The 11,649-nt window shown below is 40.4% G+C and overlaps 1 protein-coding gene across 6 annotated transcripts in view; it reads right to left on the bottom strand.

Moving 5' to 3' along the window:
* Nucleotides 1-229: 229 nt before the first annotated feature.
* The window catches only part of zhx3b (zinc fingers and homeoboxes 3b), an 88,626-nt gene continuing 77,206 nt past the window's right edge, over nucleotides 230-11,649 (bottom strand). For 3 of the 6 annotated variants that reach the window (XM_072556334.1, XM_072556333.1, XM_072556335.1), the window contains one exon: nucleotides 230-1,890. In XM_072556334.1, coding sequence (XP_072412435.1) covers nucleotides 1,703-1,890 — 188 coding nt within the window. In that variant the 3' untranslated portion in view covers nucleotides 230-1,702. Of the gene's footprint in view, nucleotides 1,891-1,943; nucleotides 9,968-11,649 lie in introns of those variants that run through there. The other 3 variants (XM_072556337.1, XM_072556336.1, XM_072556338.1) reach the window with 2 other exon arrangements.

The following is an 11,649-nucleotide window of genomic DNA, read 5'->3' as shown; positions in this document are numbered from 1 at the left end:
GTATTATCAAGACCCATTTTCTTCTAATGTTACAGGGGAGGAGGGGTATGTATAATAGGAATACCTGTGCATAATTATTATTGGAAGAAAGACACACTGTAGACCATTCAAATGTTTGGGGCAAGAGTTGTGTGAATCCACTAGGACCTACAAACATTTTCTTGAGTTTTAATTCAGTTTCATCTTCAAGGAACTATATCGTGGTCTCTGCTTTTAAAACACAATGCATATTTATTAATTCCATCTATTCGTCATTACACCATGTTATACTCGAAAATATTTCCCAGGTACAACTGTGATGAGTTCATTCAGTCAAGATACTGCGTAAAGCCACTTGGAGCTACTATGCAGTGCATGAGCGAACCAGGTCTCCGGAACAACCCTCCCAGATTTATTTGCTCCTCCAACGCTAGTATCTCATGCATTCCTTTTTTTAAATCAGAGGCTGCTGCATCAAACGCCCTAAGGCCTGAACATTTCTCTCTAAACACTGTACTTCCTTTATAACGTACAGTACCAATAAACGCACATATGAATTATGAGAGAACCATTCAGTCCCTCAAACTTGGTCTGCCATTTCATACAATTATGGCTCACCTGTTATCTCTGCTTTCATGTCTACCCCCATCTCTGGTCTGTCAATAATCTATCCAACATAAAATCAAAACACTGCACTGCTGGAGATCTGTATTAAAAACAATGTGTTGGAGAATTTCAGCAGGTCTTTGAATTGAATTTATTGTCACGTGTACCGAGGCACAGTGAAAAGCTTTGTCTTGCGAGCAATACAGGCAGATCACAGAGTTAAGTAGCTTAGATAAGTAAATAATGGGTAAACAGCGGCAAAAACAAAACACAGGTACAGGCGAATGTTAAGAGTTTGTGAGTTTGACACGCAAAGAGAAAGAAGCAAAGTTAACTTATGGAGTCCAGTATGACCCCTTTTCAGTTTACTTCTCTAACTTAGCGTTAAAAGTAATTATGTAATTTATCTTGACCAAACCTTTTGTCACCTACTCTAGTATCTCCTTATATACATATCCATATCAAAGTTGTTTGGTAATTGCTCCTGTGACATTTGGACATTTTACAATGTTAAATGTTGTATATAAACGTAAGCTGCTGTTAATTTAGTCACCTTGTTCCACCTGCCTCAAGAAATAGCGATTATGGGTGGAAATAGAGTACAGGTACACAATCCTTTATCCAAAATTTTTGAGGCCAGTTGTTTTTCGGAATTTGGAATTTTTCAGATTTTGGAATAAATTACATTTTCACAACCAAACTAAATTACCTAACAGCGGATGCATGTGTGAATAGTACGAGCGCTGAGACACAGTTGATGTCTGCCCATGCTGGGCCACCCCACCACGTCACATCTGAGTGAGGTAGTTCGAGTGGGTGTGGAGTGGGGTCACCTGTTCTCACGCCAAAATGACGCTCCACCACTGCATGAAAAATCTTTTGGATTTCAAAGCTGTTCAGATTTTGAAATTTCGGATAAAAGATTGTGTATCTGTACTGGGTACAATTGGACTTCTTTTTTGTCATTTTGTGGATAGATGGAATTTTATTCTCCAGATAATAGGTGACATGACAAAGATAATATTTATTGCCCCTTGACCTAACAAGGTTTGATGGGACTCCTCCCTTGAAGCAGGTGTATAAAATAAATATAATATATGTGGAGTGGCTTCCTCAATCATTTCATATCGTTATTGCCAGTCATCTCTCTTACTGAGATGGCTGGCAGCATATTAATGCAACCTTTCCGAAACCATGAACAGACTGCTACTAGGAAGAGAATGTATACTGGATGGCATACAGTTCCTCGTGGGCTCCAGCAACACATCCTTTCCCGTTGTGGGCTCAACAATCCATTTGAATGCACTGGAAGGAAAATACAAAAGCAAATGCAATAATTCAAACAGAAACTTGGAAAATTTAAAAAAAAACAGTCAAGGTTTATTTGAAAATTTTAATCAAATAATTTAGTTTTTTTTCAATTTAGTAAATCAAAGTATACTAGTCATATAAAATACACAAACACAGCTGTTGGAGGATGCATTTTACAATTCAACGATGACCAAATCCATTTGAGGGTAAGATTCACTACAGACTGTTTTTGCTGGTTCCTACGGCTCGTAGGTTCAGCCTCAGCCCATCATCAAAGGGGAGTTCCAAGGCCTTTGGAATACATTTTGCTTTAGCAGCTTCCTGGGGTTGGCAGGGTGGGGAAGGTGCAAGTGTCAGTTTCAGCCCAGGATTGTTTTATTTAATAATTTACTGCAAAGAGTCCAAGTTAATATCCCCAGAATCTTTTCTTCTATTAAAAGTCTGTACCAGAAACATTCAGTGAAATAGCTGTGTGCAAAGGGCTTGAACATTGGAAGTGCCTTCTTTTCCCATGTTCCTTTTCCTTCCTCACTCTTTCTGGGATGAGAGTTCTTGCCTTTAGGAAGAAGGAGCTCAACATGTAGTCAATTAAAACTCAGTGTTAATGAAAAGTAAATCATACAGAAAAAGGTCAAAATTCATTCCATCTGGGTATAATGCCACTACCAAGTGCAAAAGAAAAGTACCCAGCGAAGTTGTGCCTTGATATCATCCTATGGGATTTGTCCATCTCTGCCACAATGCAGTCGACTTGATAATGCCATCTCCTGGTGGCTGCACCCTCTCTGGCATAAGAAGATATTGCACCACAGTTGGAAAACTGACAGTCCAGTCAATAGTCATCACACAAGCAGTCAAGCTTACGAGTCCAAACTGAAGGCTGACTGGGAGAGCTCTAAAATGCAACAATGGATTTCAAAGGAAGTTGTGGAAAAATACCAAAGTTAACAGCATATCTTTTATTACGGAACTAAGAGTGGTAAGGGAGAACACTGCCATCAATGACAGATGCAGGTAAGACTAGAATGAAAAGCTGCATTAAATGAACGTTAATGTCCAATGAGAAAAGAACAAATTGCCAAACGTTCAAAGGGAACCTAAAATTGTGGCCAGGGGAGTAATTTATTAATTTAGTATAAATTTTAAAAGTGTAATGGGTAAAATAATAGGACTTTAGATAAATTACAGAAATTGAAGGAAAAGGTGCAGCAATTGGTCAGAATTTCCCAACGTAATCTAAATTTGAATATTAGTGGTTTCAATTTGAAAAAGTGTAAATCCCCACTCAACTATGTATTAATGAAACTACGTGGACCAGTTAATTGTGGAGAGATTAGTGGAATCTATTATCAGAGACACAACAAAAGAATCAAGGTGAATTGGTAAAATAACTGTCTAATTTAGATGATGTTATCTCAAGAGTTCATTATAATCATTGTCCTCTCTTTCTATCTTGTTCTTTTGTTGCTACACTGTCCCTCATGAGTAGTCCTTGTTATTTTAATTAGTCACACAAGTCATTTGGTGGTGGCTTATCAGAAAGAATAAAAGATAGAGTGTTCATTATTATGGTGGACTGCCACAAGACACTTGAAAAGATTGTGCAACATGTGTAAACAGAAATAAAAGCTCACTAAAATAGAAAGTATCTCATAGAACAGGCTGCTGGTTGGATATGAAGCAGGCGATTTTTGTATAAGGGTCTGATCTTAGGAAGGAGATATTGGCATTGGGCAGGATATAGCACACCAGAACAATACTAATGGTTGAATGATAAAGTGATTAGGAGGCATACAATCACAACCTACAAGCTCTTGAGGTTAGATAGTTGAGGGCCGATCTCATCAAGTGTTCAAAATAATTAAGGGGCAACAAAAGGGAAATTATATTCTCTGGTGGGAGAAATCAATAGCAGGGGGCAATATTAAAATTAGAGCTAGAGTGAAATCAAGAAGCACTTTTTTGTCCACACAAGAAGTAGTGGTAGTGTGGAATTCTCTCCCTCAAAAGGCCATGGATTCTAGCACAATTTATGTTCTCAAGACAGTGGACTTTTACTAAGTGAGGAAGTAGGGATGAACATTTTTAAGAGAAATTGAGGTGCACATCACCCAGGATCTAGCAGGTGGGCAGATGAAACTAAACTACTTCCTGTTCTGATACTCCTACGTAAAAGGCTTGTATTAGTCTGGTACATATTTATTTCCTAGAACTGCGATGTTGCGGCTAACGTTCAAACAAAACAGACAGAGGGGCAAATATACTATGCTAAATTAAACCACTACATTACCATTGTCATTGTTGCAAACAAACCTAAAAGACATTCAATATATACAGTATGCAGTGCTGCCCCGCACTCCATGCAACCCAACAATTTAAATCCTATGAATCACGACTTTATAAGGCTAAATGTCACAGTGTTTTAATACTTGGATTCCAGACAAATAATACTCAAACAAAATCTTTCAGGCTTGTTTAGGGATATGGGAAGGGAGGTGTTCTGATGCAAGGAGGAAGGGTTTGTGAGGCCATCATTGTCTCCCTTACCAGGTTGAAGAGAGAATGAAACAAGACAGTGGTATCCACAGCAACTCAGATTCAAAACTCAAGTTCAAAAATAAAAATAAAAGCACATCAGTGATCAAAAGGCATTTGGATTCATACACAAGAGCAATGCAACATTATAGCCATTTGGCATTGGAGAAGTGCATAGTTGCTATTGGATCAAAGTTGGCTGTCGAGTGAGACTGAGCAGACACTCACACAATGACACAGTATACAGACAGCAGGAGGAAGCTGGCAGAAGTTTCTCTCCCTGAATACACAAGGCAAATGCTCAGCTATAAGTACAAATCCAGACCATTAGCATCCTGGAGCAGAACCCAGAACATGCATGCTTAACAACTTGAAATAAAAAGTGAAAAGTTTCATATTCCACACCACCCCCTTTTCCCTCCCCATTTATCCTCCCTCCTTCCCTCACTACCCACCCAGTATATTGTACAGCTGTATACTGCTGCTGAAGTGTGCTATGCTGATCTACAAAGGTCATCCATTTTTGGTGAGACAAAATGTCCATTTGGTGTCTCAATAAAACCATTTTCCATTTGCTTAGGCCAACAGCTTGGGAATTCCCTCAATCTTACTACTTTCTTTCAGATCCTTCATAAAGCCCATCTGTTTTGACCAGACGCTTTGGTCACCTGTTTGTCTTCATGTGCCTTGGTGCTGCTTTATGTTTAGTTACACTCCTGTGAAGGGATGTTTACCTACCTCATAGACATTACACAAACACAGTTATCGAGATTGGTTGTTCAGCCAGAGAGGGAAGGTGAATTAACTCACTCTAACGGCATCTGCATGTCCATATGTTCCAGCATAGATAACTGGAATCAGGCAGGAGAAACCTGCAAAAAGCTGTTTCCCTGTCCTTGTTCAGGAACATCAAGGCCAATTGCAATATCTCGCTGAGATTACCAAATAGTGTTGAATCAAGGACAAACCCTGCGGGCACATTTTGCTGAGTGTAATTTACCATACCAAAGCTCAACTGCACTGAATAGTCTATTGGAGAAAAGCCCGGCTTGAGGTTGTTGATTTTCAGTTCAATTTAGTGAAATTTTAAAAATTTGATCTGTAAAAATACTGTGTAGCACAGCAAGAATACAGTGACAAAGGAGTGAGATTTACACCAGTATGCTTACTACAGTAACAGACGTAATGTATCTGTTCATCAACAGTGAAGAACATTTCAGCACCTCTTTACTTGCTAACTTTTCGAGGAAGCTATTGCCTCAGAGTTTAAAATAAAACTGCTTTGCCCATGTTCTCATTTATATTTGTCCCATTTCCATACCATCAGATGTGGATAAGAAAAAAAATGGCCACAAACCACTTATATAGAGACAGTGTGTGGCTTTTCCCCATTGTTGTGAACACTGTAGTGTGCATAGGATCCATCAGAAATGTGTCAGTAATCATTTTCCAGTTAATGAGAAGGTGGCAATGTGATGGCATTGACTATTTCCTCTACTCCAAATAGCCCTTGCAAGCCATTGAGTTGTAGTCAAGAATTAACTCACCACCAATTTCTCAAGGGAAATTAGAAATGAGCAATAATGTCCAATCATAAAAGGATCTAATTCCGTATAGAAGGAAATCCGCCATCTTCACCTGGTCTGGCCTACAGGTGGTTCAAGACCCAAAGCAATGTAGGCGGACTCTGAACAGTAGCCACATGGTTCAAGGGTAATTAGGGATGTGCAACAAATGGTGACATTGACAGTGATGCCCACTTCACATAAATGTGGTTGTCAGAACAAATGTGAAAGAAACAAAATTCTGGAAGGGATAAATGAAAACTTGTTTTTTTCTTGATCACTGAACAAGTCAAGTGCTGGAAATTAATGTCAGGCTTCAATGGAGGTTAATAAATGTACATAAACCAAATACCCTAATTAGCCTTCAGCTTTGCAACTTACTCCCAGGCATTCTCTACCTTAATTCTCTAATATATCACAGAAGGCTTTACTTTCTCCTTTAAACTAAATGCCATGGCATACTATGTCGCTTCCTCTGATGATAGTACTTCCCTTCAGCGTTGAACTATGGGGCTGGAGGCAAAATGTACCACCTTCACCAAAATCCACCTCAGACAGCCAATTTGATTAATTTCTCATGTATGTCTAATTTATGGGAGATAGTGAATGTTACTTTGAAGTGTAGTGTGTTTTCCTGTTGACCAGTATAAGTACGCACCTCCTCCATAATCTGTTACGTACCAAAGGTTGTAAATTGCACGACTGCCTGTTTGCTGCTTTATATTTCTGTCAGTTCATTCTCAGCTTACAATAAGACCGGTTGATTTGATATGCCTGCCAAGACTTTGGTCTTTCCTTCCCAATTTCTCCCTCCTGCCTTGAAGCGAGTGACTCTTCAACAGACAGCATTTCTATGGTTGACTTGTAAACTTTGCCAAGGTGGCCATTTTGGATTTTTAAATCATGTTTGGCATTGCTAAGCAGCAAGCATTTTATTGTCTATCATTAGATAATGCCAGAAGTGGGCAGCAAGGTGGCACAGTGGTTAGCACTGCTGCCTCACAGCGCCAGAGACCCAGGTTCAATTCCCGCCTCAGGCGACTGACTGTGTGCAGTTTGCACATTCTCCCCGTGTCTGCATGGGTTTTCTCCGGGTGCCCTGGTTTCCTCCCACAGTCCAAAAAAAATGTGCAAGTTAGGTGAATTAGCCATGCTAAATTGTTCATAGTGTTAGATGTAGGGGAATGGGTCTGGGTGGGTTGCGCTTCAGCAGGGTTGGTGTGGACTTGTTGGGCTGAAGGGCCTGTTTCCACACTGTAAGTAATCTAATCTAACTTTGTAAAAAAGGTGATGGTAATGGGGTAGTATGTCCTTAAGTGAAACAGATTGACACAACAGTCTGTGAGGCTGCTTCAGGGGCAGTCAATTGACCCAGGACTGGAGTCACACAGTGGCCAGAATGGGTAAGGATGACAATGTTCCCTGCCCTAATGGACATTTTGTTTTGCAGCTAAGTGAAATACATATGATGGCTTTTACTGATATTAGTATGTCACTATGCCTGCCCCATTGGTCTCAGCAGATGTGTGGGAAGGAAACAGGAAAGAACATCTTAACGGAATCGGCCCTCATCTGAAACCTGAACTCATTTGCTTCTGACAGGGAATCACTCAATAGTAATCCAGATGTGAAACACTGGGTGTCATGGGGCATCAAACTGTAGCCATCTACTAAAATCCCAGCTTTGATTGGCTGGTGTGAGGAAAACTTCGAGCCTTGTTCATCTGTATGATTAAGTTAGCCATTCCACAACCTCACTGTCTTTGAAGGAATTCTTATTGTTTCAGGTTAAGTTAATCCTTAATCCAAAATTGCATGGAATTCAAAATTGGAATTAGGTTTCTGATAAAAGGAGCTTTAAATTCCAATTGGAGTTGTTGATGACAGAATGTCAACTGTGCTGCGATTCTAGCATTAATCTTGATTGCTATCTTGGTAACTTTCTCACTGTGGATTAGATGAACTGCCGGTTCTCTGAAAGGATGTGAAGGTTTACTCTACCCACAACTAAAAGCAGCATCAAAATAATGACCAAAGCTTCAAATCAAATATTGTCACTGAATTTCACAGAAGTAGGAGGGAATTGTCTTCATCCAACACAATCACATAGCAACAGACAAAGACAGCTCACCAAGAAATTCTGTCAGCCTTACAGTAAAGCATTTAAAGATGGGCAACAGTTCCATAGTTACTATTCCCATTCCACTGTCTAGAAAGAAGAAAGGATCTGAAAGTATAAGGATTACTTTTGAAAAGACCAGATAATTTCAGCCAAAGTGAACAAATGCTGCATCAGCAACAACGATCTTTAAATCATTTGAAATTATAGGCTGCTAAATTAAGGGTTCATGGTGCAAAGGCCCTACACATACCTGCCTTCCCCTCCAGTTTCTTCACGGAAACAAGATTTAGTGTTGCATCAATGGCAGGGTTCTCTCTCAGTCAAACACCTACCAAGGAATACATTCAGCAATCGGTAGAATGGGCTAGCTGTGTACGATAACTCTAGAACCATCTTTCCCAGTTAAAGCTTCTCAGTAGCGCTAGTCTGATAATCCAACAGCAGGAAACTGCAGTTCTGCCTGAATACCTGCCCATTTTTCCATTACTGTTACCATAACCCAACCAGATCCAATTCTCACAGATCCTTCATTTCTTTTCCAGATCTTCTGATGAAGACCTGCTGCAGGCAAAAAAATACCTTTTTGGTTTCTCACAGCGATAATAACTGCTTAATATATAAACACACATACACACACACTCTCACATACGCACACACACATATATATATATATTTTTTAAATTAGTACAGTCCTGCCTGCATGCCATATCCTTGGCAAATCCTACCCTGACGAGCACAGATCTAGCCCCTTGTTCATGCCAGTGAAAAAATTGTGAACGTAGTGTTGCTACTTAAATACTAAATGCTTAACTGGACATCCAAGTGCATCCAGTTGCATAGTAACCCCAGTAAAAATTACTTTCCAAAGTAATGCCATTTTGGTGTGAACTGTCCCACATAAAGTGAGTGGCGTAAAGCTCAAAAAGAATTTGCAACAATGTTGTATTTTAAGCCCGACTCAAGAGCTCTGCTGACATTAAGAGATGTGACTGAGATCAGGGAATCTATCCACCTCACCACAGTCCTTGCACTATCGTGCCCTGCAAGGTTGCTTTCTACTTCATGTCTGATATTTCACTTACTGGTGCATGCTCTACTTCGCCATACAGCCATTAATTGCCATTGCTATTCATCGATGGGAATTGGTTCAATTGTCCACTGTTCCACACATAAAGTGCCATCTGAAGCACAGATACAAAAAATGAGGGGGAGTGAGTGGGAGATTTGAGGGAAAAATGTTTCAGGAGAGGAAAGAAGGAAAAAAACAGGTTAAATATCAAGAAAGTAAAAATTAAACTGATGCTGGTCTCACTCCTTGCGCAAGCAGAGATTTATGAAATGATTTTACTAACAGGTTTCTCCCTGATGAGGAATGATGACTCAATAAGAATATCTCATAGTGCTTGGCTCTGTTTCAAACATCAAACGTCTGTATCACCACTTTCACTATTATCTCAATATGGATTCAACTGATAAAAGACATAATTTTACAAACATGTCAAAAAAATTGCTCTTTGACCTGTCACTTACAAAGAGCTTCGTGCACTGAAGTGAATTCCTTGACTGTGGCAACTGCTGGGCGCTAAAAATGCAGGTGGGCACCTTCTCCTTCCTGTGTCAGTTATGTCACTGTCTATTTACAGTAATGGTGCCATGACTTACACGCACACACACATAAAACCAAGTGTTTGAACCACAGCTGCAGCCTCCCCAAACAGCATCCGATCAGTCAGAGTAGCAGCTAGAGGCAGCTTTAGGCCCCAAAAGAGTCGAAGACTTTCTTCAGCCAGAAATAAACCACAGCATCATTCCTTTTCTTTAAAGGTGCTCAACTCGCATCACTCTGCTTCTGCAACAGGAAATGGAAAAATAGCATTGTAAGAGACGCTTAACAAGGCATGCATGAATGTTGACTGTTACCAGATTTTTGGAAGTCAATGGACAATGTTTTTCTTTCTTCGTTGAGCACTCAACATCCATGAGGCTAGGAGGTGATGGCCGAATGGCATTATCTCTGGACTGTTAATTTAGAGACCTGGGAATGCTCTAGAGGATCTGGGTTCAAATCCTACCACACCAGATGGTTAAAATATTAATTCAATTTTTTTTAAGATCTGGAATTAAGAGTCTAATGATGACCACGAAACCATTGTTGATTGTTGGAAAAACCTGGTTCACTAATGTCCTTCAAGGAAGGAAACTACCATCCTTACTTGGTCTGGCCTACACGTGACTCCAGAACTACAGCATAGTGGTTGACTCTTAACTGTCTCTCTGGGTAATTAGGGATGGGCAATAAATACTGGCCTAGCCTCATCCCATGAGTACATTTTTTAAAAATGAGGACTGCTGAAGTTCAATAAACAACTTGAATAAATGTATCACCGGGTATGATGACTGTTACCAGATTTTTGAAAGTCAATGGACAATGTTTTTTCCTTTCTTGAGCACTTCCTCAACTTCTTCATCAGATCAATATAAAGCTTGCCAACTGTTCAGGATTAACCCTAACTCCAACAGATGGAATTAAAAATTGATATATTCTTTAATGGAACATGTGTGTCACTGGCAAGTCCAGCATTTTTAAAGTCATAAAAGTAATAGAAATGTACAGCACGGAAACAGACCCTTCAGTTCAACCTGACCCTGCTGACCAGTTATCATAACCTAATCTAGTCCCATTTGCCAGCACTTGATCCATCTCCCTCTAAACTCTTCCTATTCATATACCCATCCAGATGCCTTTTAAATGTCACAATTGTACCAACCTCCACCACTACCTCTGGCAGCTCATTCTCCTGTCCTGTGAGCTCTCCCACACAAGTTCCTCCAAGGTCAGCTGTGAATTTTGCTGTTCTTTAATTTTTCCTAGATGCACGCCAATATCCAGAGACACTTGGACTCAAACAGCAAAGGCAGTAGCTGTGCAGATTCACTGCTGTGTCAGACAGCAGTGCAGGTTTCACTCTCTGACCATGTGGTCGCTGCCTTTGTCTGTCTTCCTCCCTTTAAAGTGTCGTTGTTTTGATCTTTCTTCCTCAAAGTTCCAAAACAACGCAACACAATAAAACAGTAATTGCTGTTCCTGGAATTCGAGATGTCCATCCCTAACTCATTCATTGATGGCCCCTCGCAGACAACGATGACTTCCTTCCACTCTCAGGGTGAGTCCATAGGTGGGTGTACAGACTGATGCAGCTACCCCAGGCTCAGTTACACTGGAGGCAGGTGGTGGTCATGGGAAGGGGATGGGACATTGGTGTGGCAGCATACTATTAGGGGCCAGCTTCCATTTTTTCCCAACAGCAAGTCTTGAGGTGCTCGAGGCCTTCCCGGATGCTCCTCTTCCACTTTGGATAGTCTTGGGCCAGTGATTCCCAGATGTCTGTGGGATCGGCGTATTTCACCAATGAGGCCTTGGGGGTATCACTGAGAGTGCTTTCTCTGTCCATCTGAGGCTTGCTTGCGGTTTCGAAACTGGGAGAAGAGCACCTAACTGCCCGTCAATTGAGTGGCTTACTTAACCATTTC

The sequence above is a fragment of the Chiloscyllium punctatum genome, chromosome 37 (genome assembly GCF_047496795.1).
Source record: "Chiloscyllium punctatum isolate Juve2018m chromosome 37, sChiPun1.3, whole genome shotgun sequence".
NCBI classification, from domain to species: Eukaryota; Metazoa; Chordata; class Chondrichthyes; order Orectolobiformes; family Hemiscylliidae; genus Chiloscyllium; species Chiloscyllium punctatum.
The sequence above is the reverse complement of the archived record's forward strand: the minus strand, read 5'-3'. Positions and strand labels throughout refer to the sequence as shown.